The sequence below is a fragment of the Echeneis naucrates genome, chromosome 18 (assembly GCF_900963305.1).
Source record: "Echeneis naucrates chromosome 18, fEcheNa1.1, whole genome shotgun sequence".
In the NCBI taxonomy this organism is placed as follows: Eukaryota; Metazoa; Chordata; class Actinopteri; order Carangiformes; family Echeneidae; genus Echeneis; species Echeneis naucrates.
In genome coordinates this window covers 2755253-2778918 of record NC_042528.1, presented here as the reverse complement: position 1 = coordinate 2778918, position 23666 = coordinate 2755253, and the positions used below count along the sequence as shown (strand labels likewise).

The 23666-nt window shown below is 45.8% G+C and overlaps 1 protein-coding gene and 1 non-coding gene across 4 annotated transcripts in view; both read left to right on the top strand.

Moving 5' to 3' along the window:
* Positions 1-21206, top strand: part of arhgef40 (Rho guanine nucleotide exchange factor (GEF) 40) — a 30674-nt gene extending 9468 nt beyond the window's left edge. Inside the window, exons 4-27 of one of the 3 annotated variants that reach the window (XM_029526603.1) lie at positions 902-1064; positions 1370-2531; positions 2762-2982; positions 3073-3264; positions 3532-3646; positions 4105-4198; positions 4333-4416; positions 5213-5329; positions 6053-6151; positions 6230-6381; positions 7234-7372; positions 7598-7717; positions 8649-8840; positions 8929-9429; positions 9531-9919; positions 10311-10560; positions 10887-10976; positions 12170-12376; positions 14115-14294; positions 14629-14809; positions 15565-15675; positions 16861-16970; positions 18347-18390; positions 18602-21206. In XM_029526603.1, coding sequence (XP_029382463.1) covers positions 902-1064; positions 1370-2531; positions 2762-2982; positions 3073-3264; positions 3532-3646; positions 4105-4198; positions 4333-4416; positions 5213-5329; positions 6053-6151; positions 6230-6381; positions 7234-7372; positions 7598-7717; positions 8649-8840; positions 8929-9429; positions 9531-9919; positions 10311-10560; positions 10887-10976; positions 12170-12376; positions 14115-14294; positions 14629-14809; positions 15565-15675; positions 16861-16970; positions 18347-18373 — 4896 coding nt within the window. In that variant the 3' untranslated portion in view covers positions 18374-18390; positions 18602-21206. Of the gene's footprint in view, positions 1-778; positions 1065-1369; positions 2532-2761; positions 2983-3072; positions 3265-3531; positions 3647-4104; positions 4199-4332; positions 4417-5212; positions 5330-6052; positions 6152-6229; positions 6382-7233; positions 7373-7597; positions 7718-8648; positions 8841-8928; positions 9430-9530; positions 9920-10310; positions 10561-10886; positions 10977-12169; positions 12377-14114; positions 14295-14628; positions 14810-15564; positions 15676-16860; positions 16971-18346; positions 18391-18601 lie in introns of all 3 variants that reach the window. The other 2 variants (XM_029526602.1, XM_029526601.1) reach the window with 2 other exon arrangements.
* On the top strand, positions 3320-3407 carry trnar-ucu (transfer RNA arginine (anticodon UCU)). Its single transcript is given in 2 exon segments — positions 3320-3356; positions 3372-3407. It is a non-coding gene; the product is annotated as a tRNA-Arg (tRNA).
* Positions 21207-23666: the final 2460 nt, after the last annotated feature.

The window sequence follows — 23666 nt, the reverse complement described above, 5'->3', positions numbered from 1 at the left end:
ACTCTGAGATATCAGACGTTCTCTGAAAGTGGCTTGGAGAGAGAGACAGAGAATAAAAGGGGACAGAGGTAGAAAAAGAGAAGATAGAGGAGAGGTCGAGTGAGGAATATAATTTGATCACGTCTTGTGAGTCTGGAGGGCGCGGGGAGGGGGAGGGATCAGCCCCATGTCAGTCGATTGGATGTGACCGGGAGAGAGAGAGGCTCTGAATACGACAGGGTATAGATCTGGTCCAGCATTGATTAGGCAGGAATAATGTTTGGATTAAGGTGTTTTTCTCATCAGAAGAGCCGATTAATACAAACGGCCTTTTCTCCTTCACTCAAGATCTTTAGAAAACACTTCTCTTGTTTGTGGGTGTTTCCCTTTTATAAAACACTGGGCTGTTTTGACTGTTCTGTCCGGCCCGTTGTGAAGAACTGGTCGTCTGCATGTTTCTGACTCACACTGACGCTCTGCAACTATCTAGAGTCTTCTCAGTGTCGTGCTAGCTAAGCGTTTTTTACGCTGTGTGAGTCGCATGCTCTGACATTTGTGTGCAGCGCCGGCTCTTTGCCCCGTTGAGCTTCTGAATGGAGCTGACTGGTGTGCTGTTAGCTCTAGAAAAATCGACTCATCTGATGAACCAAACCAAACATAATCACGCAGGCGTGTTCCAGCTGATTCTGCTTTGTGAATGGGAGAGAAAAGTCATTCATGAGCACCGACTAGCAACAAGGTGAGATTCCTAAAAGAAATGTAATTAATATTAGCTGTCTTTTTTTCCGTCCCGGCCCAGTCTCAGTACCTGGGCTGCTTGTTCCTCCACTCCGGCTGGCCTCTGTGTCTCGGCGAGAAAGTGGTCGTCCAACTCTCCACCTTGGATTGGAGGCTGCTGCGTAGTAACGACTTCTACCTGCAGGTGGTGCCCTTCTCCACACGCTGTCCCCGACTGGCCCTGAAATGTCTGGCCCCTGGGGGACGCACCGTTCAGGAAATCTTGGTACCCGAGTCACAACACCCCCTCGTGTTCACCACTGAGTGGCTGCACAGTGTCAACAAAGAGCGGGGCCACAAGAGAGAAGGTAAGGAGAAGATATTTTTTTTTGTATATATATAAAACGGACGAGGACTTCTGAAACTGGCAAAGGTCACAACAGAGGAAGTGAAATAGACATGCGGCAAGAAGAGGCACATGTACGACTAAGTGATGGCACGTGGAAGGCCGGAGAAATATGACCATCAGCAGAGCTTAAGAAAGGCCACAAAAGTTAAAAGATTTTTTTTTCAATTTGTGCTCTTGTCTCATCGTGCCTCGAGTAGGAGGACCTGTAGAGCCCCAGCACACATTTCAGTGATAAAAATGTTGTCTTTTCTCGTTCTTTGACAGTTGGAGGAGGGCTGGACACTTGTCTGGTCAGTACATGTGATGGTGTGGTGCGTCTCCCGTGGAAGGAGGTCGTCTACCCAAAATTCATCCACGACCCGTCTGAGGAGCTGGGCTTGATGTCCAACCACGACGGCTCCATGCCAAACCGCCTGCCCAGCGAGGGGGGTAGCAGCCTTGGGGGATGGGGTGGCTCATCATCTGGAGAACTGGACTCCTGGTCCTGGGATGAGGAGGAAGATGAAGACTTGCCGCCAGACGGCCTAGACTCTGAGTCTGGACTCCCCCGGCGAAGGCGGAGCGAAGATGGGCTTGGACGGACGGTGAGGCACCCTCAGCTTGACGGGGACTACGTGGAGCTGTTGGAGCCCAGAGGGGGTCCTGATGGAGGGGTGGACCCCAGGCAAAGGTACCTGGAGATGCACGGGATCTGTAAGACCAAGACTTTGCCTCTGTGCCGGAGAGGTAAAGCCATCAAACTGCGTAAGGGGAAAGCTTGGGGATACGGGAGAATGGAAAGGCCAGGAAGCTTTCGGGCTGTCCTTGGCGCCAAAGGAGATATTGTGACCCAAAAGGGTGAGCAGTTACCACCTCCGCCTCTACCAGGGGTTGCTGAACCTGGCAGAGGGAGGCGGTCTTATTCCTCCTCTGTCCATGACTCTGACGAAGGAGACAAAACCAGCAGAGACTCGGAGGGCCTTGAAAGCCACCAGCTTTATTTCGATGGCCCGTTCAAAGAAAGGAGGCCAGGCGTGGGCAGGGAGAGAGAAAGCAACGGCCTCATGCAGCCATGCAGAGACGACCACAGATGTAAAGGCTCCGAGAGCGGCGACAGCTCGGCCACAAATGAAATCCACGTCCTGACGGACCACAAAGTCGGACATGTCATAGAGGGCCACTCAGATCACGGATCTCATTCGGACTCCGTTTTTGAGGATACTGATAAACCACTGAGCGGAGACAGTGACGCCACCACCCCAACTTCAGATGCACTGGACAGACCGTTCACTGGAGTTTCACAAAGTGGAGAGATGGCCAACGGCGGGCCTATAATGAAGAGCTCGTCTGACCCAAAGCTGACAGAGGAAAGGAATGAAGGAAAGACAGAGGACAGAGTGTGTCCCAGGGGAAAGGAAGTCAAAACAGCAGGATTCAGAGCACCGAGGTAAGTTCAGGTTTATTTCTCATAACCTGCCCTCTTTTGCTTTCATTGTTTCCCTTTTTCACACCTCCTTAACAAAGTACAGATTGGTAACTCTTAGGTAGCACTTAGTTCAAGTCTGTCTGAACTCACGCACAGAGCTGAAGTGGATGGGACAAAAAACGCATTATAGACGGAGTAATTATTAACTTTCTGCTGTAGCTCATTAAGACCTTCCTGTGTTTTGTCTTCAGGAGGAAAAGGAAGGGAAAAGGGGCCAAAGGCAGGGCCAGGTCTGGCGGCCGCACACACCAGAAGGGTGCAAAGCCGCAGAGTAAGACTCCTCCACCGCGTCCTCCGACCTGCACGACGTCAACGAAGCCGCCAATCGCAGAGGAGACTCAGGCGGATGAACCCGATGGAGTTCAAACCGCATCAAACGCGAGCACAGAAAAGACCCAGAAAAGCAGCGCAGGTCCGCAGAAGGCTCAGAGTTTTTGCACAAACATTAGAGTCTCAAATATAAAATTTCTGAAGTATTTTCGATAAATTTTTCATCTCTCAGCAGAGAAAGATGATGAACCTTTGCCCGTCTGCAACGGCCAGCCCGGCACATCCTTATTAAACCACTCTGACAAGGAGGCGGGGTCAGCAGAGACGTGTCCTGACCAATCAAATGGTGTCACATCAGAAGAGCCCCCCCAGCTCAGGGAGCTGGATGAAGAACTTCTGCAGTCAGGGAAGCTTCAACTGACAGGCGAGTTTCTTTCAGTCCAACTGTGTGTCCTAGTAACTTTTCTCCTGACTGCAGTGGCTCTGTGGTGCAATGGACAGCGCATTGGACTTCTAGACATAGTTGGAGCAATTCAAAGGTTGTGGGTTCAAGTCCCACCAGAGTCGCCGTTGTGCATTTCTTTAGACAATATTGGTATTTAAAGTAAATATCGCTCTTAAACATACAATAAACACAAAGAAGGCAGATTGATGCAGAAACCTGACAGGAGTCTTTTCCTCTGGACCACAGGTACCGTGGACAGGTTGGGACGCGGTCTGGTTGTCACGGGGACGGATGTATTGGAGGATGGTTTCTGTGAGGAGGAGTTGGCCCGGGTGCTGGCCTGCTACCACAGAATCACTCGGTACTTCTGCATTTTCTTTCTACCTCCAATAAGAAAAGCGATTCAGGGACACATTTCAGAGGTTTATTTTAGTCGCCCCTGCAGGGCAAGTTAGCGTTTTTCATCAGATAAGTAACGTTATCCACGTTGACACCATAAAATCCCTGTTGTTTCTGAGTCACCCTCTGCTGCTGCTACACTTTCCTTGTGTCATTTTAAACTGTTTTTTTCAGACAAAAGTGCCTCTTACATTAAGCTTGACTTATTTTTTGCTGACTTAGTTAAAGGAGGAGTTAAGGAAAAAAAAATGAGGAAGTGATTCCTATAAAAATAAAAAATGCTATAATTGGCTTAGACCTCATGATAGGTACAATTCATCTTTATTTAATAAATTACTGGCGTCTCATTGTAGAAGAAAACTGCTCCTGTTTTAAACTGTTTTAAACCTCCACCCACCTCTCTCCATCCATCCTCATCAGGCCTGCTGCCAAAGAAAAAGGCCTGACGGTGTTGATGGACAGCAGACACTCTCCGCCCTCCGACCTCTGCCTCGCTGCACTGAAAACCTTCCAGGTGAGTGAAAAAAAATAAATAAAAATCAGAATCAAAACATGTTCGGCCACATGTGCTAAATGTTTACTTGTGCGCTTTAACTTTTCCCGCAGATGTGAACAAGTAGCTCAACACGTGTTTTTGTGTGTGTCCAGGTGATGGTTCCTGGCGGTCTCGGATCTGTTCTGCTTTTGCTGGAGGAGCAGCAGGAGTCTCTTTGTAATCTAGAAGGAGTAGAGGTGACCTCATACAAACCACATGTTTACAATTTAGACACACCTGCACGCACACGCAGAGCAACCTCATATTCAGTTGAACTTCATTTTGTTTGTCTAAATCTTAAAAGGAAAAGCAGAATACTCACATTAAAGAACATCCATTATCAGAAGAACATGGAATCAAATTCATACTAATTATTAATTAAAAACCAGTTCCGTTTTGTTTACGTCTCTCGCTATCATTTGCTGAGCTGAAGCACTCTTTCACATTGTGCATGAATCTAAAAAGGGCCTGATTTGGCTAATCGACAGCAAATATTTCCCTCATTCCACCAGAAATTGAGCTCGTTGCTTTGCATTGAGCTGCAGCGCTTTGTCTCACACACATGCATGAGAAAAAATCATTCCGCCATGTGGTTTGTATTTTAAGCTGGCACCGTTAAAACTTTGCATGTCAAAAGGAAATCCCACCCAGAAGATGTTAACGCAGTAAGAGAAGAGGAAAAGAAAAAAAAAAATCCTTGGCGTTGGGTACCAGCTCTCTGCTGCATGTTTTTGCTTCTGAAGAAAGCTGGAAAAAAAAAAAAAAAGATGTCAGGACGTGTCTATCTGTAGCCATGAGTAAAAATATTATCAGCTATATTAAGTCTATTATAAATATAGACACTAGCTCACAGAGAAGCAGATAAGGTTTTTTTTTTCCTCAAGGCTACAGAATGATCTGCTCATATCTTTTCTTTTTTGGTCTAATTTTCTATTATCTCTTAATTATTATTCTTTCTTATTGTGTAATTTACTATTTTTTCATGCTGTCCAGGTCCACATGGTGCGAGGAACAGCAGTCCTTCAGCAGTATGTGGACAAGCAGCAGCTGCCTACAGAGATGGATGGAGACTTCACCCACTGCCACTCAGACTGGCTGGCCTTCAGACTAGTGAGAATTTTTTATCCGCTGTAGTTATTTGCCTGTTTTGCGCGGCAGGTCTTCTCGGCTGAGGCGGCCAGATTCGCTGACCTGAGTGTGCACTGAAGTGGTTTTGGGGGGAAATTGAGCAGGAAACGATCACTAGAGACGTTTAAGATTCTCTGATATCTGCGCTTTGGCTCATTTTGATTTATTTTATTTTTCACATTCAGGCCATTCCCCTCAACAGAGTCTTGCTTGAACACGTAGATTTCAAGAGTTGCTTTAAATATAAAACATCAGACAGGAGAAATTAGACCTGTGTCAAGTTCTGTGTGAAAATCTGCCATCTGTTTCATGTCACCGGCTTGGTACTTGTTCTCCAAGTGCGAGAGAGAAAATCTTCAAATGACTGAAGGGAATTTCACATTTCTCAGTTTTTTTTTTTTCTTCGTTCTGCTAATTAAAAGTAAAGCTGCGGAGAAGGATAACATGCTTCATTAATGTAGAGAGAGATGGGCATGAATTTAGTCAAGAGTGGGAAAAAACAAAGTTTATAGAAAGAGCTTCACAACGAACTGGCTGCAGAGGACAAACTGAGGAAGGAGGGGGAAAAAGACACTTAGACTGGTAATGGGTTTTTTCCCAGACAGTTTATGTTGGACGTTCTACGACCTCAGTATGTCTGCTTTAATGTGATTGAAGTCTAATGCTAATCTCAAATCACTGATTCCACTCCTTGTCCCCCTTCAGAGCCTGGAGAGTCTGACAGAGCGATGTGAGAGCGCCCTCTCACTGCTGGGAGGAGCACTGCAGTCGATGGACACTGAGCCAATGCCAGACAACATAAAGGTTTACAGCTTTTGTTTTTACACTTTCCAATCAAATTTGCTGAAGCAGAAGCATAACGAGATTGTTGACCACTTTCAGGCGGTGCCGCTGAGCATTGACAAACACAAACAGCTGATGGCGAGCGTCCTGGCCAACCAATGCTTAACAGAACTACAGCAAAGGGGCGGAGCCTGGCTCGCAGGGCTGACCAATAGTACATCAGGACTCGCACAGAAGTCTCCAGACTGCAGGTACCAGAATTTTATTTTTATTAATATTATCCCCACTGACTTCACACAGACGTTTTCTTGCAAAACTTAATTCCACATGTAGCGTGGAATTGGAAATTCCCACAGTCTGTGAATCCATCCGCAAATTCTAATTGATCAATGTAATGAAAAGCAGCACAATAAGTCTTATAATGAGATTCAGAAGTCTGTAATCGTTATTTATAGCAGCAATGTGTGCATATACTTGGATAGTAATGGGATTATTTTTTTGTAATGATGCTAATGAGACGGTTTGGATATACATCACACACAGATCTATTGAAGTTAGACTATTTTAGTTGCAAACAAGCCCACAACGTACAGAACAACAGTAATTAGGCAAAGACTCAGAAATGTAAAAACCATCTTCCACGAGCAGCTGGGTCTCGAGGGGCAGAGGAGGGATGAGCCGGTCCTTTCTGCTCACAGGAGCTTGTGTTTGATTGAAGGATTATTTTGTCATGATGAGCTACGGGTTAAAAATATTCCTCATCATGAAAACTAAGTTGTTTGTTTTAGCCCAACAAAAAAAAAAAAAAAAAAGAAATAAATAAAAAATGAAGCAGAACATCAAACAGAGGACGGAGTGATGCCGCTTGTTTGTTTGCACCCGACTGCCGCTTAAAGATGATCTAAAGACTGATGTATTTGTAGCTGTTCCTATCCAGTAATGAGTTTTGGCTCCGTCTGTACAAGAATGAGGCCAAAGACACGCACAGCTGATTGTTTGCCTGACAGTTGGTCAGGTCCGTTTTCGAATCTCATCGTCATTGTATTTAAATGAAAGAAGCACCTCTCTGACTGCATGCTAACTTCTGACTTCCGTTCTGTCAGGGCCGCTCTGGCTGCGACCTCGAAGCTCTACGACAGCGTGGACGACGCCCTGCATCGGCTCGTGCGAGTGTCCAACCAGAGAGGTCGTGACCTTGAGGCACTGGGACGACTGGTGGGGCTGGTGGAAAAACTGGAAAAGGTCCGCTTTAGAAGTTGGCTGCTTCTCGCCTCCCTTAACTTCATCACACACAAAACAACAAAGCAGATATTAACGTCTCGAATTCAAAATAGTACACTGTCCTCATTCTGTCACATCACGTCCCTCAACTCTCTCTTTTTGTCCTCCGTGTACAGTAAAACGTGTCGTGCCCCCCCCCCCCCCCCACCCCCACTCCCGCTCTCCCTCTGTGACTTTATTTCACAGTGTGATAAGGAGATTGAGCAAGTCCAGTCACAGCTGGAAGATTACAAGGACCCTCCTCTGTCGCTCAGCAGACTCTCCCTCAAGCAGCAGAAGTTCAAGACCTTCAAGGAAACGGCTAATGTGAGCGGCTGACTCTTCATTTGCTACAGTATTTGTTAAAACTCTGAGAACTGTTTGTTCAAAACTCTATAAATCTATATTTGGTACAAACAATTAATGTCTAACAAAAATGAAAGCCACTATGGGGCAAATTTGAAAACTCCCAGCTCTGGTGCCATTTGGTGGAAATATTAAGAGTAACACAACCCAATTAAGATTGCATCAGGATTTTGACATATTGACTTTAAATTCAGAATATGAAAAGAAATGAATGAAGAATGAAAAGAAAAACAGCTGAGATAGATAGATAGATAGATACTGTTGTGTCTCTGCGCCATCAGCTGCGGCGGAACATGCAGAAAAACTTGACAGTTGATTCCTTCATGTCGCTGGATAAATAAACAAGTGATGCACAGTTTGGAGATGATTGCGGCTGGAGGCATCAGCAGTTTCCGTAACAGGTCACATACTTTTCTGTAAAGCATCTGTATTTGCTGCGTTAGCATCTGCGACTCCTCAGATGAGCTTCTTTGTTTTTCCTCCACCAGCTCTGTGTCGTAGTCGCTCCTAACTGTGTTTCAACCCGCCTGTTTTTCTATTGTTAGTCACAGCTGCTATCAAGCTGGGTTCATTTGACCCGCGAAGGTCTCAGGCTTGTGGGAAATGGTTCTTGTTAAAAAACTGTTCAAAGATTTCGAATCCTATTAGCCCCACACGACCCTTTATCCACACATCTTACTCACTGAAGGATTTGAGGAGTCAATAAGTAAAAGTTTCAAATGTAAACAGATGTGTAATGTGTCCACAGTGTTTGTCTGTCGTTCTTGTGGATGCAGGAAAACCTAGAAGAGGCTTGTTACTATTATTTATCCTCCAGTTTATCCTCCACAGTAAACACTTGTGGAATATTTCCCGTCAAAGATTTCACAGCAGATCTTCCTCAATCCTTCAGGAGCTGCACAGCGAGACTCTGTCAGTGCTCAACGATTTGGAGGGCTGGTGCGAGCTGGACTGGGCAGGCCTGAGCCAAGTCCAGATCCGACTTCCTCCTGTGAGGGAGAAGCTGAGAGACATGTCGCACTGTCTGTCCGACTGCTGGACCACGCTGGACAACACGCAGAGGCTGCTGTCCACGCTGACTGAGGTGGGGCCGTGCAGGAAGACGCACAGGAAGTTACAAGCATGTGATCTTTGGTCTAAAATAAGAGCCACCTCTCCTCTCTCCCCTCCAGGCAACCCAGTGGTGTGACGCAGTTTCCTGCACCTCCTCCTCGTCCACCTGCCCCCTTGCGTCTCTCCCTCCCATCCCTCCGTCACGTTTCCAGGATGCCCGCTCGTTAGCCTTAGAGCTCGGCGGCGGGGCGCTCCTGGACCTCTGGAGCCAGACGGTGGAGCGCTACCAGAGGACCGTAGCGCAGGTCAAACCCCGGTTCCTCCAGTCCGACAGGAGCCAGAACCAGGGCCAGGCGAAGCCCAAGATGCCCTCAGCAAGCAGTTTGTGGGACCTGATGGGTCCCGAGGGAGAGGGTGACTGGGGGTTGGGTGCTGGAGGAGGGGAAGGGGGGCTGCAGTCCTGGGGTTCCCTGGCGTCGCTCTTCAGGCCGCAGACCTGCTCCACGCTGAAGATCGGAGAGGAGAAGGGGAATAAGAAAGAGGGAGCTGGGGGAGGAGGAGCGGGAGGGGCTGCAGGAGGGAAATTCCTTCAGAACCTCCTGAATCCTGCAAAGAAGAGTGTGAGTTGTTTGGGTTTTTTTTTTTGTTTCTATCCTTCAGCCCCCACCAACCAAAAAAAAGAATCAATGGTCAAAAATACAATCTGTCTCCTTCCATCCAGCCCACAGAGGCCCCGCTGCCTCCAAAGCCTCCCCGAAAACGCCACCCAAGCTTTGACCTCCAGGCTCTCCTGGCCCCCCGCAGAGGCACGGCCACCCCAAAAGCTGCTGAGTCTCCAGTGGGTGGGGGGGCGAGTCGCAACTCCCCCATGTCGTGGCTGGGCAGGCGGGCGTTAGCTGACCCGGTTATCACTACCAGCATGGCCACAGCTATCCCGGGGTGGGGTGGTGGTGGCGGTGGCGGCGGTGGAGGAGGAGGGGTGTTAATTCGAGGAGTGGAAGTCAGCAGCAAGGAGGTGGTGGACCACACGGGGTCGCCGCGGCAACACGTGCTGCTGGGCAGGACGGAGAGGGAGACGGGCACAGACAGGGCCGGCTCAACGGCCCAGAGGTTTGTTTCTTATTTTCTTTTGTGTGTGTGTGTGTGAGAAAATGAGCAGGAGGTGGTGCGAGTTGGCTCAGATCTACAAAATCAGCCGAAGACTGGGCTCAGATGAAAGGAAGGAGTGATTCATCCTTGGGTTTCTTTTTTAGGGGGAGGGGAGTTAAAGCACAACTGAAGTCGCCTCAGAATGATTTTATCAGTGAGCGTGCAGTCTTAGATAATTTTATCATTACTAACTGTTTGATCTCTGTCCATTGCTCACTGCTATCTTCACTCCCACCTCCTCTTACTCCCACATTTGTTCCCCCCCCCCCCCCCCCCCCTTTTTTTTTTTTTTCTTTTGCAAATGCGCTCAACCTCTCCTGGTTTCTTCTCTTTGTCCCTGCTCGTCCCTCAGTAAGCTCTACCTGCTCTGGTGCAGGATGCTGAGTTCAGAGAGGCAGTATGTGGCTGTGCTTAAAGGGGTGGAGGAGACTTACCTCCCGCTGCTGGAGCTCTCCGACACCCCGGCCTCCATCAGGGGGAAGGCCGACGTCCTCTTCCCCTTCTGGGCCAGCCTCAGCTCCTTTCACTCGCAGAGCCTTCTCCCTGCCATGGAGGGCGCTCTTGTGCAGAGCTTGTTGCAACAGGACTGCTTCAGCAAATTCGTAAGTCTGCGAATTCAGAAAAAAAACACAAAGCTTTTAAGTACATCTTAAAAAGATTTTATCCTCCGTGAACTAAAAGCTCACAGCATTTCCGGCCTCTGACTTCTGCATAAGCACTTGCAACCCTCCAGTTTTTGGGATTATGTAATATGTTTGGAATGCGGGAAGACAGATTCGTTCCTCCGCAGATTATTCATGCCAAGAAAAGAAATTGTCTCGAGGAGGTAAAATGCTCCCTTAGTTTAACATAACAAAGCAACAGAAATGAAATAAGAGGAAAATACAAAGGAATTAAAAAACAGCTGTGTCTGTGTTTGTACACACAGAGGGAGCAGTTTCTGCAGTATTCCCACTACATCAGGGCGAAACCAGAACTGGACTCTCCGCTGGTCACACAGGCCGCCGACTTCTTCAAGGTAACGCTGGTGTTTCATCTAAAGACAAGAGTTCATGAGAGAAATGATGACGATGACCAAATACAGGTGAAATAAAAAAGCACCCAAATCTCTGAAACATCCAGTTTCAGCAACCAGTTTTTTCCTGATGCGTCAGAAAATGCAATTTTAATCAGAGAAAAATGCCAATTTTTCCTCCGCTGGTGGCCGCACACTCCTGAATTCAAACACATTATGATAAATAATATGATTGTCGGGGGGTCATAAAATTTTCATTTGGTTATCTTCCATTAAAAAAAAAAAATATCAGTTTAACCACACTGTGAGATCGTCATTAAAAATAAATAAATAAACACTTCACAACTAAACCAATTAAAGTTGCTTTACTAAACAGTGGCAGCAATTAAAAATGAGCTGTATACAGCTAATACAGCTAATTACATGTTCAATATATACTAGAAAAGCCAATTAAAGACGGATTATGGGGAGAGTCATTTGAGCTTGTAAGATACAATTAACTAAAACTAATATATCGACAGCATCGTGAGATCAGAGGACTTCACAAGGAGATAACAGTGTGGTGAAGATCTCAGAGGCTCAGAGAGGAGCATTTCTCAGATCTGACCACCAGGAGGGGATGTGGGCTCGTTTTACAGCCGGCTTTATGGTTATGGAGATGGTGATGGATGCAAAGCTGGTGCTCAGGCTAAATGATGATGGTGATGGTGATGGTGATTGTCATGACGATGAGTTTGATTTCAGCGATTAGGGGGAAACCCAGAGGGAGAAAGTCTGAAGATTTAATGACCAGAACAATAATTATACACATCTGAAGTGTTGGAAAAAATAAATCTGTGAACTAAACACAGCTGTTAAGGTTCATTATTATCATATTTGACCTAAATGCTGCAAAGTAATCATCAATAAATAGTTCAAGCATCATATTCTTTATTCAATAGCAGTTCATCTGTCATACTGCAGTTTAGACGACGAAGAGTTTGGGATGTCCATCTGAGTTTAATTGTCATCTTTGTTTTTAAATATCAAGCTAATTGTTATTTTGGTTAATTATGTAAAGTTAAATATAACATGAGAACAACCTGCAACTGATTCACTTTATCATAAAGTCTGTAAATGTTTCACTTTGGGATCATTTCTGTCCATCAGCATTAATATTTTGACTCCTTCCCTCCCATCTCCCCTCCCCCCTGCAGGCCAAACTCCCTGCAGCCTCCCCCCTCTCCCCCCTGTCCTTCCCTCACTGTCTCCAGGCTCCCACGCAGAGACTGGAGCAGTACTGCGATGCCCTGACAGACCTGGGGGGGCTGAACCCAGCCTCTGACTCCGCCCTCTCCACCCTGAGACACGCCCAGCGGCACGGCGAGGACCTCAGGGCCAGTGACCTCATCGCCGGATGTCCGGTGAGAACGCTTGTCCCAGTTTATGACTCTGCAACTGTGAATCAAGTCCCACTTTCTTTTCTTAGAGGGAAACTAAGTCATCTTGATGAGGTCAGGCCTGTGGAAGACATGAAATCATTATCGCTGTTGCACTTTTCATCTGCTGCTCATTATTTACAGATTTTCCTTTTTTTTTTAAAGCAGGGAATGTATCAGAATTTACTTCAAATCTAAACTAGTACAAATACGCTTTACGTTATCCACATTTTAAATGTACTTCAAAGGAATAATATGGACTCCCACTGCATAAATCAGAACCACATTTGCATTTTTTCTTATTTTGAAGATTACTGTAAGACGTTATGAGGCTTGATCATCACATCAGTGCTCAGCATTGCCTTGCAGCAGGAAACAGAACAACTTTTGGTGTATGTGCAGACATAAAAATACAGTAAAAACAGCAGAATCCAGTTTCACTGTCAGTAAAAAAGTTTTCTTTTATGTTGCCCAGATAAAAGATGGAGGAGAGCGTCAGGTAAAAGGGGAAAAGGAAAGAAGTGGGAGGACAGAACATGAGGATTAAACGCTTTTGTCCAATTATTTATGTTGAAAAAAAAAAAACCAAAAAAAAAACCAACAACAACTAACAAACAGCTTTAACCTTTATCCAAAACATTATATCCACTTGGGCATGTTGTGCTCACCGAACACAGGGCGTATCATTCAGTCGTGACGGGCAAACGTTCGACTCCCACACACACTATCATCATCTCCCCTCTTTGGAGTGAAGGGGAAGATTACGGCGGCACAAACACTGTTGAGCTTCTTCAAATCACGCTGCAACAGCTCTCCAAGTGAAACGCCTGTGAGTGCAGGTGTGTGTGTTTGTGTGGGTGGGTGTTCATGATGTGCGTGAAGCATCACTTACATCGTGACCAACACATCTCAGGAGGTTCAAAAATAAAATTCTTGTTATTGGTGCTTTTAATTTTATTGTCAGAGCGGCAGGGGTGGAGCAAATGTTTGTTGACCTGTTTGTGCGGAGTCTTTAAGGAGCATTGCATAATGTTTGGCTTTTATCAGCCTCTTCCTGGCTCTGGAAAGGGGTCGCAACAGCACCGCAAATCCATCACTCCGTAATTGACGTTAACAATAAAGCCATTTTTTTTTTTTTTTTTTTTTTTTTTTTAAAACAAGAGGCATGAGTCAGCCGGCCAATTAGAGCAAAGATCCAGCAGAAAGAGGCATCCTTGTAAAGAGGGAATATGTCACCACACAAGGCACTGTCATAATAATACTCCTTTGTCCTTTCTTTTATTGAACTGAGAATAAAGCTTTTCAGTCTTTGTAACAGAAAATTTGAGTAGGTGAAGGAGGGAGGGGAGGCGATTTCGCTCCGAAACAAATACCATCACAGTTCCTGTCGGTTGATAAATGTCAGCAACCCTATGAGGACCATCCAACGAGTGACACAGCAGCAAAATCAGCCCTTTAAAATGTGTTTTCCCTATTTTCAACAAATGGAAAACCCTTTTTTTTTTAGTTAGACATATTATTTGTTTCAGTTTAATTAATGACCCACGATGGATACAAGTGAAATTACTTCAACCCGCTGGCAAAGAAAGCGTGGTTTTAACACAGTTCAAGGATAAATGGCCTCTTATGATAGAAATTAAGATAGAAATGCAGATGAAGGCCTGGAGCCTGGTCTTAAGGCCAAGATAAGTGAATCTTAATGTGTGTGTGCGTGTGATGGTAGATCCCTGTGGCGGAGCGTGGCGAGCTGGTTCGGCAGGGCGAACTGACGGTGTGTGGGGGAGCTCGGAGGAAGCGGGCGGGCGTGAGGAACGTCTTCCTCTACCAGCACGTCGTCATCTTCACCAAGCAGAAGAGCCCGAGTCCGGGACGCACCACCTACAGCTACAAACACAGCATCAAGGTACGCAACGCTCACACACACGCTTCGCCTTCAGTTTCCATTATCGCTCCGTCTCTGTGTTTGAAGAGTTTCGTTTTCAGCTTTGATTAAAAACAGACAAAGTGAGTCTGAGGTAATGACGTTTCTTGGCTGATTATTTGGGAAGAAAACACAAATGACCGGGTCGGACTTTGTGTTTTACCCCGTCGCTTTATCTCACCTCCAAATTTACTTTCCCTCATCGTATTCCCGTCCAATTTTTCGTCTCGTTGTTGTTTTAAATCTTTCCATTGCTCCTTCTCTCGTCTTTCGGCTCCTTTGTTGACCTTAACAGCGCTGTGTTTTCTCGCCGCAGACAGGTGAGATGGGTCTGACTCAGAGCGTCGGCGAGGACGGGGTTAGGTTTGAACTTTGGGTGCGCCAGGCTCCCCGGACCAAAGACTGCATCACGCTGCAAGCGCAGGACAGGGAGAGCAAGCAGGCGTGGACTCACGACATCGCCCATCTGCTGTGGACGCACGCCATCAACAACACCGGTATGGTATGACCTTTGACCCCAGGGGCCTCGAATTTAGAGACGAGACTGGAATCAAGCTGTCTGACGTGACAGACCCCTGCTCATTCTGCCACTGTTGTAACACACTTGAATCTCCCTGTTTGAGTTGCATTGTTTTGATCAGCGAGAGGGAAAAATAAATCGCTGGTCCATCTGCATTGATTTAAGTCAACGTTTCAGACAATGTTACATTACTGGCTCCCTCTTTAAGGAAGTCACATGCCCCAGGAGTAATAATAAAGTCCCTTTGCAATATTTTTCTCACATTCTGTAGCGTTTTATTTTCTGTAAACTCTATTCGTAAAGCATTGAAAGACCATTTTCCCATTTCTGAGAGTGGAGAGTGGAGAGTGGACTGAGACAGAGGAGGCTTTTTCTGTCCATCAGCGCTGCAGTTGTTGTATTTGTGATTGAAAGTAAAAGAGGAACTGGAGCAAAGTCACACAGACTCACAATAGACTAAACTCTGTGGAACTTAATCTTAGTCTAAGTCCTCTTTAATGGAGAACAGATACAGAATATCAGCATGACTTCAGTTCGGTGCTGTTTTAATTTTCGTCCACTGGCAATCACACGTCCTCGCTTTCACAAAACTACATCCCAGCACCAGTTCAGCCCTCACGCTCTGACAATCTCCCTTAAAACACTGACAGTACTCACTCCACTCTCCATTAACAAAAACACGCAGGTCGCATTTTTAAATGATTTCATGATTTCTCCTCTCTCCTCTCACAGAGTTGTGTCTTAAGGAGTCGCTCTGCATGGGAGTTTCCAGTAAGCTGCTGCTGGATGCGACAGGAACTCCGGGCTCAGAGCTGGACTCCATCTACAGCCTGAACGACAGAGGTAAGCTCATCTGTAACACTTCTGGAGAGATGCCTCAGGTACCAGAGACACAGTGCTCGGTGAGGAACCGCACGAGAAATAAAGCATCTGCATCAAATATCTGAAACCGTTTCTACTCTTAAATTAAAAGGGAATTTTGTGCCTCTTTATCTAACTATAGCTGAACACCTAATATTATAGCCAGTGTCGTCATGTTCACTTCTCTCCTTTTTAGTTATTTTGGACTGCATCCATAAGGGAAGAATGAAGAAAGAGATTTATCTTAAATTTATTGTTTATTTCCTACTCTTGTATTGATTTCCAACTAAAACAAGCAAATTATGATAACATTTTTGGTTTTTCATCTGTTCATTTTGGTTATTTAAGTACAGTTACCATGTGGTTATAGATACTGGGAATAGAAAATATGTTTGATTCCATATTAATGAAGTTTTCACCACTAGGAGGAGCACGAAACGCTTCCTTATTTATTAAACATGGACAAACACTGCTGTCAATTTACAGTAAATTTTTTATGCCCAGGCCATCAATCAATGTCTACTTTATACTTTGCTTTTTGCTCTGTTTGGTCTTCGTTAGGTCTTGGAGGAAGAGGTTGAGGAAAAGTAAAGAACTCTTGGTCACGTGTTCACAAATCGATATCAATAACTGTATAAGAAGATCAGAGTTTTCCCCTTTAAGAAGGGAGGGCCAAATGGCGGCGTTAAAAAACATGAACAATTTAATAAATACAGCCAGTTTAAAAACACCACCCAGTCTCCAAAGGCCACTGTTGCCTTGGAGCCAAAGTGATTTCCCATGCATGGCTGCGTGTAATGCACATACTGCTCACCAGGGGTCTCATTGAGAGCAGCAGCTCAGGATTTCAATGCATGAATTGTCTTCTGGGACGGAGCACGGTGTTGGAAATTCATTGAGCAGGATGAGAAAAATGCCTTCTCACTCTGACTCCTCTCTCTTTGTCTCTCTTGTGGCCGTGGCTGCCTCCATTTTTAATTCGAAGAAATCGTTATGACAGTGTGATTTATGCAAAGCAAAAAAAACAAAAAAACAAAACAACAATCCATGCATTCACAAAATGCCTAAACACAGAGTGGAGTCATTATTTGATTTAATCCCCCCCACCTGAGGCTGAAAGAGAAAATGTTTCTTTGTATGTACACTTTATCTCTCTGTCTCTCTCAGTCCACAGTAGCTGCTCAGACTCCTCCTCAGTCGGCAGTCAGAAGGAGGGGGGATCCCCGGCGTCAGGGAGGGACCCCAGAAGAAGCTCTGGATCAACAAGTTACTCACAGGTGAGGTCAAAGTGTAAACCCCCCCCCAAATATCGTTCCCAATCTAGTAGCTTGAAAGCAGTTTGGAATTTGGAGAAAGAACCGTAGCATTTATAAAAACGCTTAAAATAGATTAGAAATGTGAGGAATGTGAGAGGGGGGGGTCTCTCTCAACCACTGGAACCTCAGGCTGTCTGACAAGGTTTTCCAGAGACCCTTTTAGGAACGTGGACACACCCCTGACAGGACTGAAACTCTGCTACTGCTATATTAATAACAACACTACGTTCACAAACAGGACCCATTCATGCACAATCGTCTGTTTCGTTCTACTTAACCAGTCTACAAAGTGAAGCAGAGGGCTAATGAGGCAGAGCCCCCGGGGGGGTGTCCCCTCTGGTAGGGGGTTAAGATGTCAACCATGAACTGCGATGAATTCTCAACTCCGTCCTCCTCATTCACTATCTCCACGATAAATGATAAAACGACACCAATAAAGAATTATGCACATCTTGTGGCAAGGTTTCCAAATCGGGGATGTTCCAATCACACAGTGAAGAACGTGGCTGAAATTCATCGTTTTCTGATCTGCAGTAATTCGCCAGATTTTTAAGCAGGATGATTCTTTTTAGGTAAGAAGTCTATTTAGGTTTTTATCCATTTGCCAGCACAATCCCCTTTTGTCTTTCTTTCTTATGTATTATACATAAGAGAAGATTTCCGCTCAAGCGTTTTGTTATCCGTGCAAAATAGAAAATTAATCCTGAATGTTCTGCAGCTGTTGTGGATTTGCGAACAAGATTCCAGAAAGGAGACTTTTCACCACTAATTTAGCTCCTGAGGGCTCCTCGTTTTCCCACGGCTTCCCACGTCTCAGCTAAAGACGTACGTTAATGTGAAAATGTCAGCTGCGTGTACGTAACCTCCGCCTGAGATGATTGGAGTCATCAAACTGAAGCCGAAAATCATTCATTGAGGTGATTTATAGAAAAATTATCCTTCAAACAGCCGAAAGCATTTCTACCTGTTAGTAACGTGAAACTTCTTAGCTGTAAGTAAACAAACACCTGACTGACATCTCCATGGTAGTTTTAACGAATTAACTGTTTCTCACAAACACACACACACACACACACACACACACACACACACACACACACACACTCTCTCACATTCTCCTTATCTAGCAAACAGAATATGACAGATTGGCAAACAGACTGTGCTGGGAACAGATTGACAGACAGACGGACACACGCAGCCAAAACAGATAGGGCAAACACACAGACAGCGATACGCACATATCCAACAACAGAGGGAGGATTGCTGCCCGTGCACGGGCAAACACGCACGCTTTATCTGAGAATCTAAAATGTGACTGTTTCTTTCGTCCTCCTCAGAGTCAGTCTCCGTCTACAGCTGTGTAGCTGTTATCACCATAAGAGTAAGTTACTGTGTTCAGTCCACGTTTCTTTCATCTTCTTCCGTGTCTGTTGCTGCTCACTTCACGTCTGCTGCTCACGTTGTGATTTTGTTCCCCTTCTTGCTTTTTTACTGTCCCCCCCCCCCCCTCCTCCTCCACTCAAAGAAAAGATTTGTGTTGAGATCACACAACTCCAGTTTTCTCTTCTTGTCTTTCTTCCTGTAACAATCAGAAACTGGACCCTGGACTTTCCAAGCATCTCTACCGCACCTGTGGGCGAGCCATACTGGACCTCAAGGAGCAAGGAGACAAAAGAGAGACCATCGGACTCTGTTTGAACTTCTCCCACATGCTCACTCGCCCCCCCCCCCTCGCCCCCTTGGCCCTTGCCCCCTTAAACCCCCCCCCCTCCCTTAAAACAAACAAAATGCCAGCAGATTAGCCGGAGCAACTCCGCTCTGCTTCCTCCGGCTTTAAACCTCCCAGCTCTGATATGAACCCCCCGAAGAAAAGCTGCATCCAAAAAGGATCAAAACTGCCCTGTTTAAAGCATGACAATCACCAGCAGGGCTCTCTGCACTCCGCCATTTTGGATCTGCCAGTCTCAGTTGCTGGCAGAGTCATTGACACCAAAGGCACTTCAGCCACACAGTGCGGCCATTGTCTGCCCCGCAGCTCCCCACTAGGCCAAACCACTTGGTCTGAACCACTGACTGCCTGGCTGGCTGACTGTACGCATCACATGCTCCAGCATCTGATAATAAACAGGAAGTAATATGCAGGGCGTAAATCCACTGTAGGATTGCAGATTTAGAATGTATTATGTACTTTTTTTCACAACGCTGAATGGACTACTGTAGACTCTTTTTTTTTTTTCCCTGCCGCCCCCCCCCCTTCTCCTCCTCTGTGTAAAAATGCGTGGCATAGGACTAAGGTGTGATTGCATCTATGTAATTGAGGCAGAGGTGGTGTGAGCATGCACGCACACACATATAGAGAGAGACACACACGCACGCACGCAGTGGTCGTCAACACATGCGGTCACTCTTATTGTTATGAGACAGTGGAGCACTGTTCACATGCTCACACATACTCACTGTGGCCATTTTAGAGCCTGGCACAGTGGCTAAATCAACAACCAGGCCGGGGCGCATCTCCACGACGAAGAGCGGAAACATCCTACAGTTTCATATCTTCCTGCTACACATTCTGTTAAGCTAATGGTATTGTTTTTATTAGCAGAGTTAAGGACTTAGAGGCGACATTGTATTTAATCTTATATCGACACTTTGGTGCCTTAAAACTGTTCTTCAGCGTACTGATGAGAACCGATAGTGAATTTAGCATCATAACTTTTAATATAAGATGCCATACTCTATATTCCAAAGTATAAAGTGGGTGTATGTGCAATGTGGACTTGTGTGCAGAGGTATTGTCATTTCATGTAGTCTAAGCTTTCCTGATTAGAAGGCGCTCTCCATAAAATGGAGAAAAGGTGGGTCTGGGATAAATTCTGGTTTTACTGGTTTCGTGCTCGCAGCCAGGAGGTATGAACTCCACCTGACTTTTCTTAAAGAAGTAATTAAAATCATATATGACTTCCTGTTTTCCCTTAAAATGTTTATTAGGAGTTAGAGGAGAAGAATAAACTGCAGTTATTTTGCTTTTGCTACTTTGAAATTTTAGGGAAATGTGGTTATTGTTTCACGTGGCAACAATAAGATGAATCCACTCTAAAATCCGTGGTTAGGTTATCTTAGCATAAAGACGGGAAACAAGGGTGTGCCGTTTCTCACAGCAGTTTTCTAATGAAGAATTGGCTGAAGGTGTTTCTTTACTTTCATACAGTTAGCCTGCCCTTTTCCTTTGGTTCCTCTTCCACTAAGTAACGCTAACAGACTGCTGGCCGTAGCCTCATATTGTTCAGGGATCGGTATCAAAATCCCTTATCTAACTCTTGACAAGAGGGTGAGTAAGCACATTTCTCAAAACATGGACGCATTCCTTTCGGAGAGCGCGTCTCAAAACTGAGGGAACAAAAGATAAAAATAACTTCCACTCCTGCAGAACAACAACTTAACCTCCACCACTCTGTCAGACTAACTAACGAGGCCATTAATAGACGTACATGCCACACTGTTGAGCTTTATTCAGCTTGTTGTCTTTTTTTCCTCACGATTTGGCTACAAAATGCACTTCCCATATTTTTGATACGACGACGTTCATATTTTATGACAGCAAGGACGGAGCCGGTAAAACCAATCAACATCCACTCACTGGTTTGATTGTATAGCGTCTACGTCAAACAATATCATGCTTAAGGTACAATATGAAACCATCAGGTAGCGAGAGCCGGCAGCAGCAGGAGGTCGCGCTCGTGTCTGCAGACAGCAGTGGGCCGTTTGCCGCTGTTATCAGATTTAGCACGTTTCATATCTGCATCCAAATTCAGAAATTGCAAATGGCTATTGAGCCGTTTCTGAATCAATATGTAATTTGTTGGCTTGGAGAATAAAAACCCTGTATACTTCATAGCCTTTAGCTGTTTGGTACATTGCGTTATATTGGAAGAAACATAATGAACACCATCTTTCATTCTTAATGCAGTATAGATTGTCATATGCAGAATCCCTCACTTTTGTGTGCCAAAGCAAGGCAGTATTAATGTAAAGAGACTTTTCTCTTTCCTTTTCTATCACACTCGCTGCCTGATGTTTACAATTTCTGAAGGAATGTCGGAAATGCATGTTATGCTTACTTGATAATTGTACTTTGACAGTTTTTTGTGTTATTTTTTACTGATCTGTGTCGAATTAAAACTGGACGTAAGCTTCAAACCTCTCGGATGAGATTTAAGCGGGTGGGTGGGTCGGGGGGGGGGGGGTTAAAGGTTGCGCTTGAAGCATGTAACTGGTCTAACCTCGAAAAAGAGGCCTGTAGCCTTGTAACCTCAGACTTGCTGTAATGAGTGGGGTCTCTTCTCTGAAAGCCAGCTGTGCTGCTGCCTCCACCAGGCCTCACACACACACACACACACACACACACACACACACACAAAAAGCCCACAATGATTAGATAACTACAGTGCAGCGCCATATCAAATAGTTCCAGGGATCAAATTCTCCAAAGAAGGGGAGGGCAGTTTGAGAGCATGAGTGTGTGTCCATCTGTGCATGTGAGGGACATGGAGAGAGGAATGAGAGATAAAGGGTGGGCAAAGAGGAGGAGGAGGACGGGAGGGGGGCAACAGGAAGGGGCAGAACTGAGGGAGAGAGCGAGGGAGCGACAGAGGAGAAGGACAGGAGACAGTAGGTGGGAATGATGGGAAATGAGCGAGGGCGAAGGGGCAGACAGACAGAGAGGCACAGTCAAGGGGAGAGCAGGAGCACGAGGGGGAGAGGAGGCATGGAAAAAAAAGAGAAGAAGAATAGAGAGGGGGGCTTATAGAAAGAGGGAGACACAAAGTAGAGTTAGAACTTTTTTTTTTTTTTCTAATGGAGAGAACTAAGAGAGGGCCGAGAGAGCTGCAGAATGGATGAAGGAGAGAGAGCGAGCGGGGTAAAAGGGGGGATGTTGACAAAGCAGCGAGACTGTGGCGAACAAAGAGAACGTGAAGAGAATGAGTCGGGGGAAACATCAAAGGGATTTTTCAGGCCCGGTTACCGGGACAACAGACATTTGCATGCGATTAGCTTTTTACATCATATTAAGAAGGGTTAGGGGGAGGGAGGGGTGAGGAGGGAGGGAGGGAGCTATAGATCATACGCACACACACTGTATGAGATAGTGTGAGAGGGGAGAGGAGAGGAAAAAAAAGAGAGAGAGAGAGAAAGAAAAAGAGGGACGTTGGTCATCTCACGCGGATAAACTGACTTATAGGCAGCCAGCCAAGCGTTTCTTTTGTAAATGAGAGTGCATGTTGGGGGGAGATACAGTAATATGCCGGCGCAGACATTTTAGCAAAGGGAGGTCAGAGCGGCCAGTGTATGTATTTTTTATTTTATTTCCACCTCTTTGGGGGGGGGCAGCTTTGAAGTCAAGTTTGAAACCAGAAATTGAAACTGCTCAGAAACAACCTGCCACCAAAACGACCACTGAGACAAACCTAGAAGACTTTATAAGAGTAGGAAAAGCTTGTTTAGTGGCACAACATGCGCTAAAACACTGAAGATATGATTTCATTCGGATGAAATAGTGACACAGAACAAATCTGCACAGGTGTATTCGTGTGCGTGCGTCACACAGTGTCTAGACACAGGTATGCACGGGGTAAATAAAGCTGCATATAGTTTTTGTTACCCAACATGGATTCATATAAACACCCCGTTGTTTGCACACATGCAGTGCATACATCACTCCGTCATAAAAAAAAACAACAACACACAAACACACCTCACACAACCTTCCCCGCAATCATAAAAGCCATTAAACATGTTTCTGTGGGCACACACCCTCCAGCGTTTTACACATGTAATATTATCCCGCCATCTCTCCTCCACCTCCCTCCCTCCCTCCTTCCTTCCTTCCTTCTTTCCTTCCCTCCCTTCCTCTCTCTCTCTCCTGTCTCTCCATCAATCCACATCCCCGACCCTTCCTCCCCTCCCTCCTTCCTCTCCATCTCCATCACCATCTCCATCCCTCTCTATCAATCCATCTTCCTCCCTCCCTCTTAATCTCCACCTCTCCCTCCTTATATTTCTCCTCCCCCTTTTTTTTTTTTTCTTTCTCTCTGGCCTGCTCTGCTCTCTGAGTGTGTGTTTGTGTGTTTGTATGTGTGTGTGTGTGTGTGTGTGTGTGTGAGATGCTTCAGTGCCCTCAGTATTGTGGCTGCATTGTGCCAGTAGGCGTCGCCGCGACAGCCGTTGTCACGGCAGCATTGTGATGGGGGTGTGAGGGGTGGTGGAGGGTGGTGGTGTGTGTGTGTGTGTGTGTGTGTGTGTGTGTGTCGGGGGGTGGGAGTGTATTACAGTATCAATACCCTGACACTGCGACAAAAAGGACAGCAGCCGTAGCCACATATCACTCCACCTCTGCACCCCTCCTCCTCCGTCGTCTCCTTCCTCCCTCCCTCCTTCCTTGTGACCCCCATATCTCCACCTCTCCCCCCTTCCTCCCCCCTCCTCTCCTCAATTGATTTCCCACCATATCTCACTGAATATGTACATATTGATCCGCCCTCCTCCTCCTCACCTCAGCCTCATCCCTCACTCCTTTCTTTCTCTCCTTCTCTTGTTTTTACTCAAACATCTATCAGATTTCATCCCCTCCATCTACGCCCCCCCCTCCACCCTCGCCCT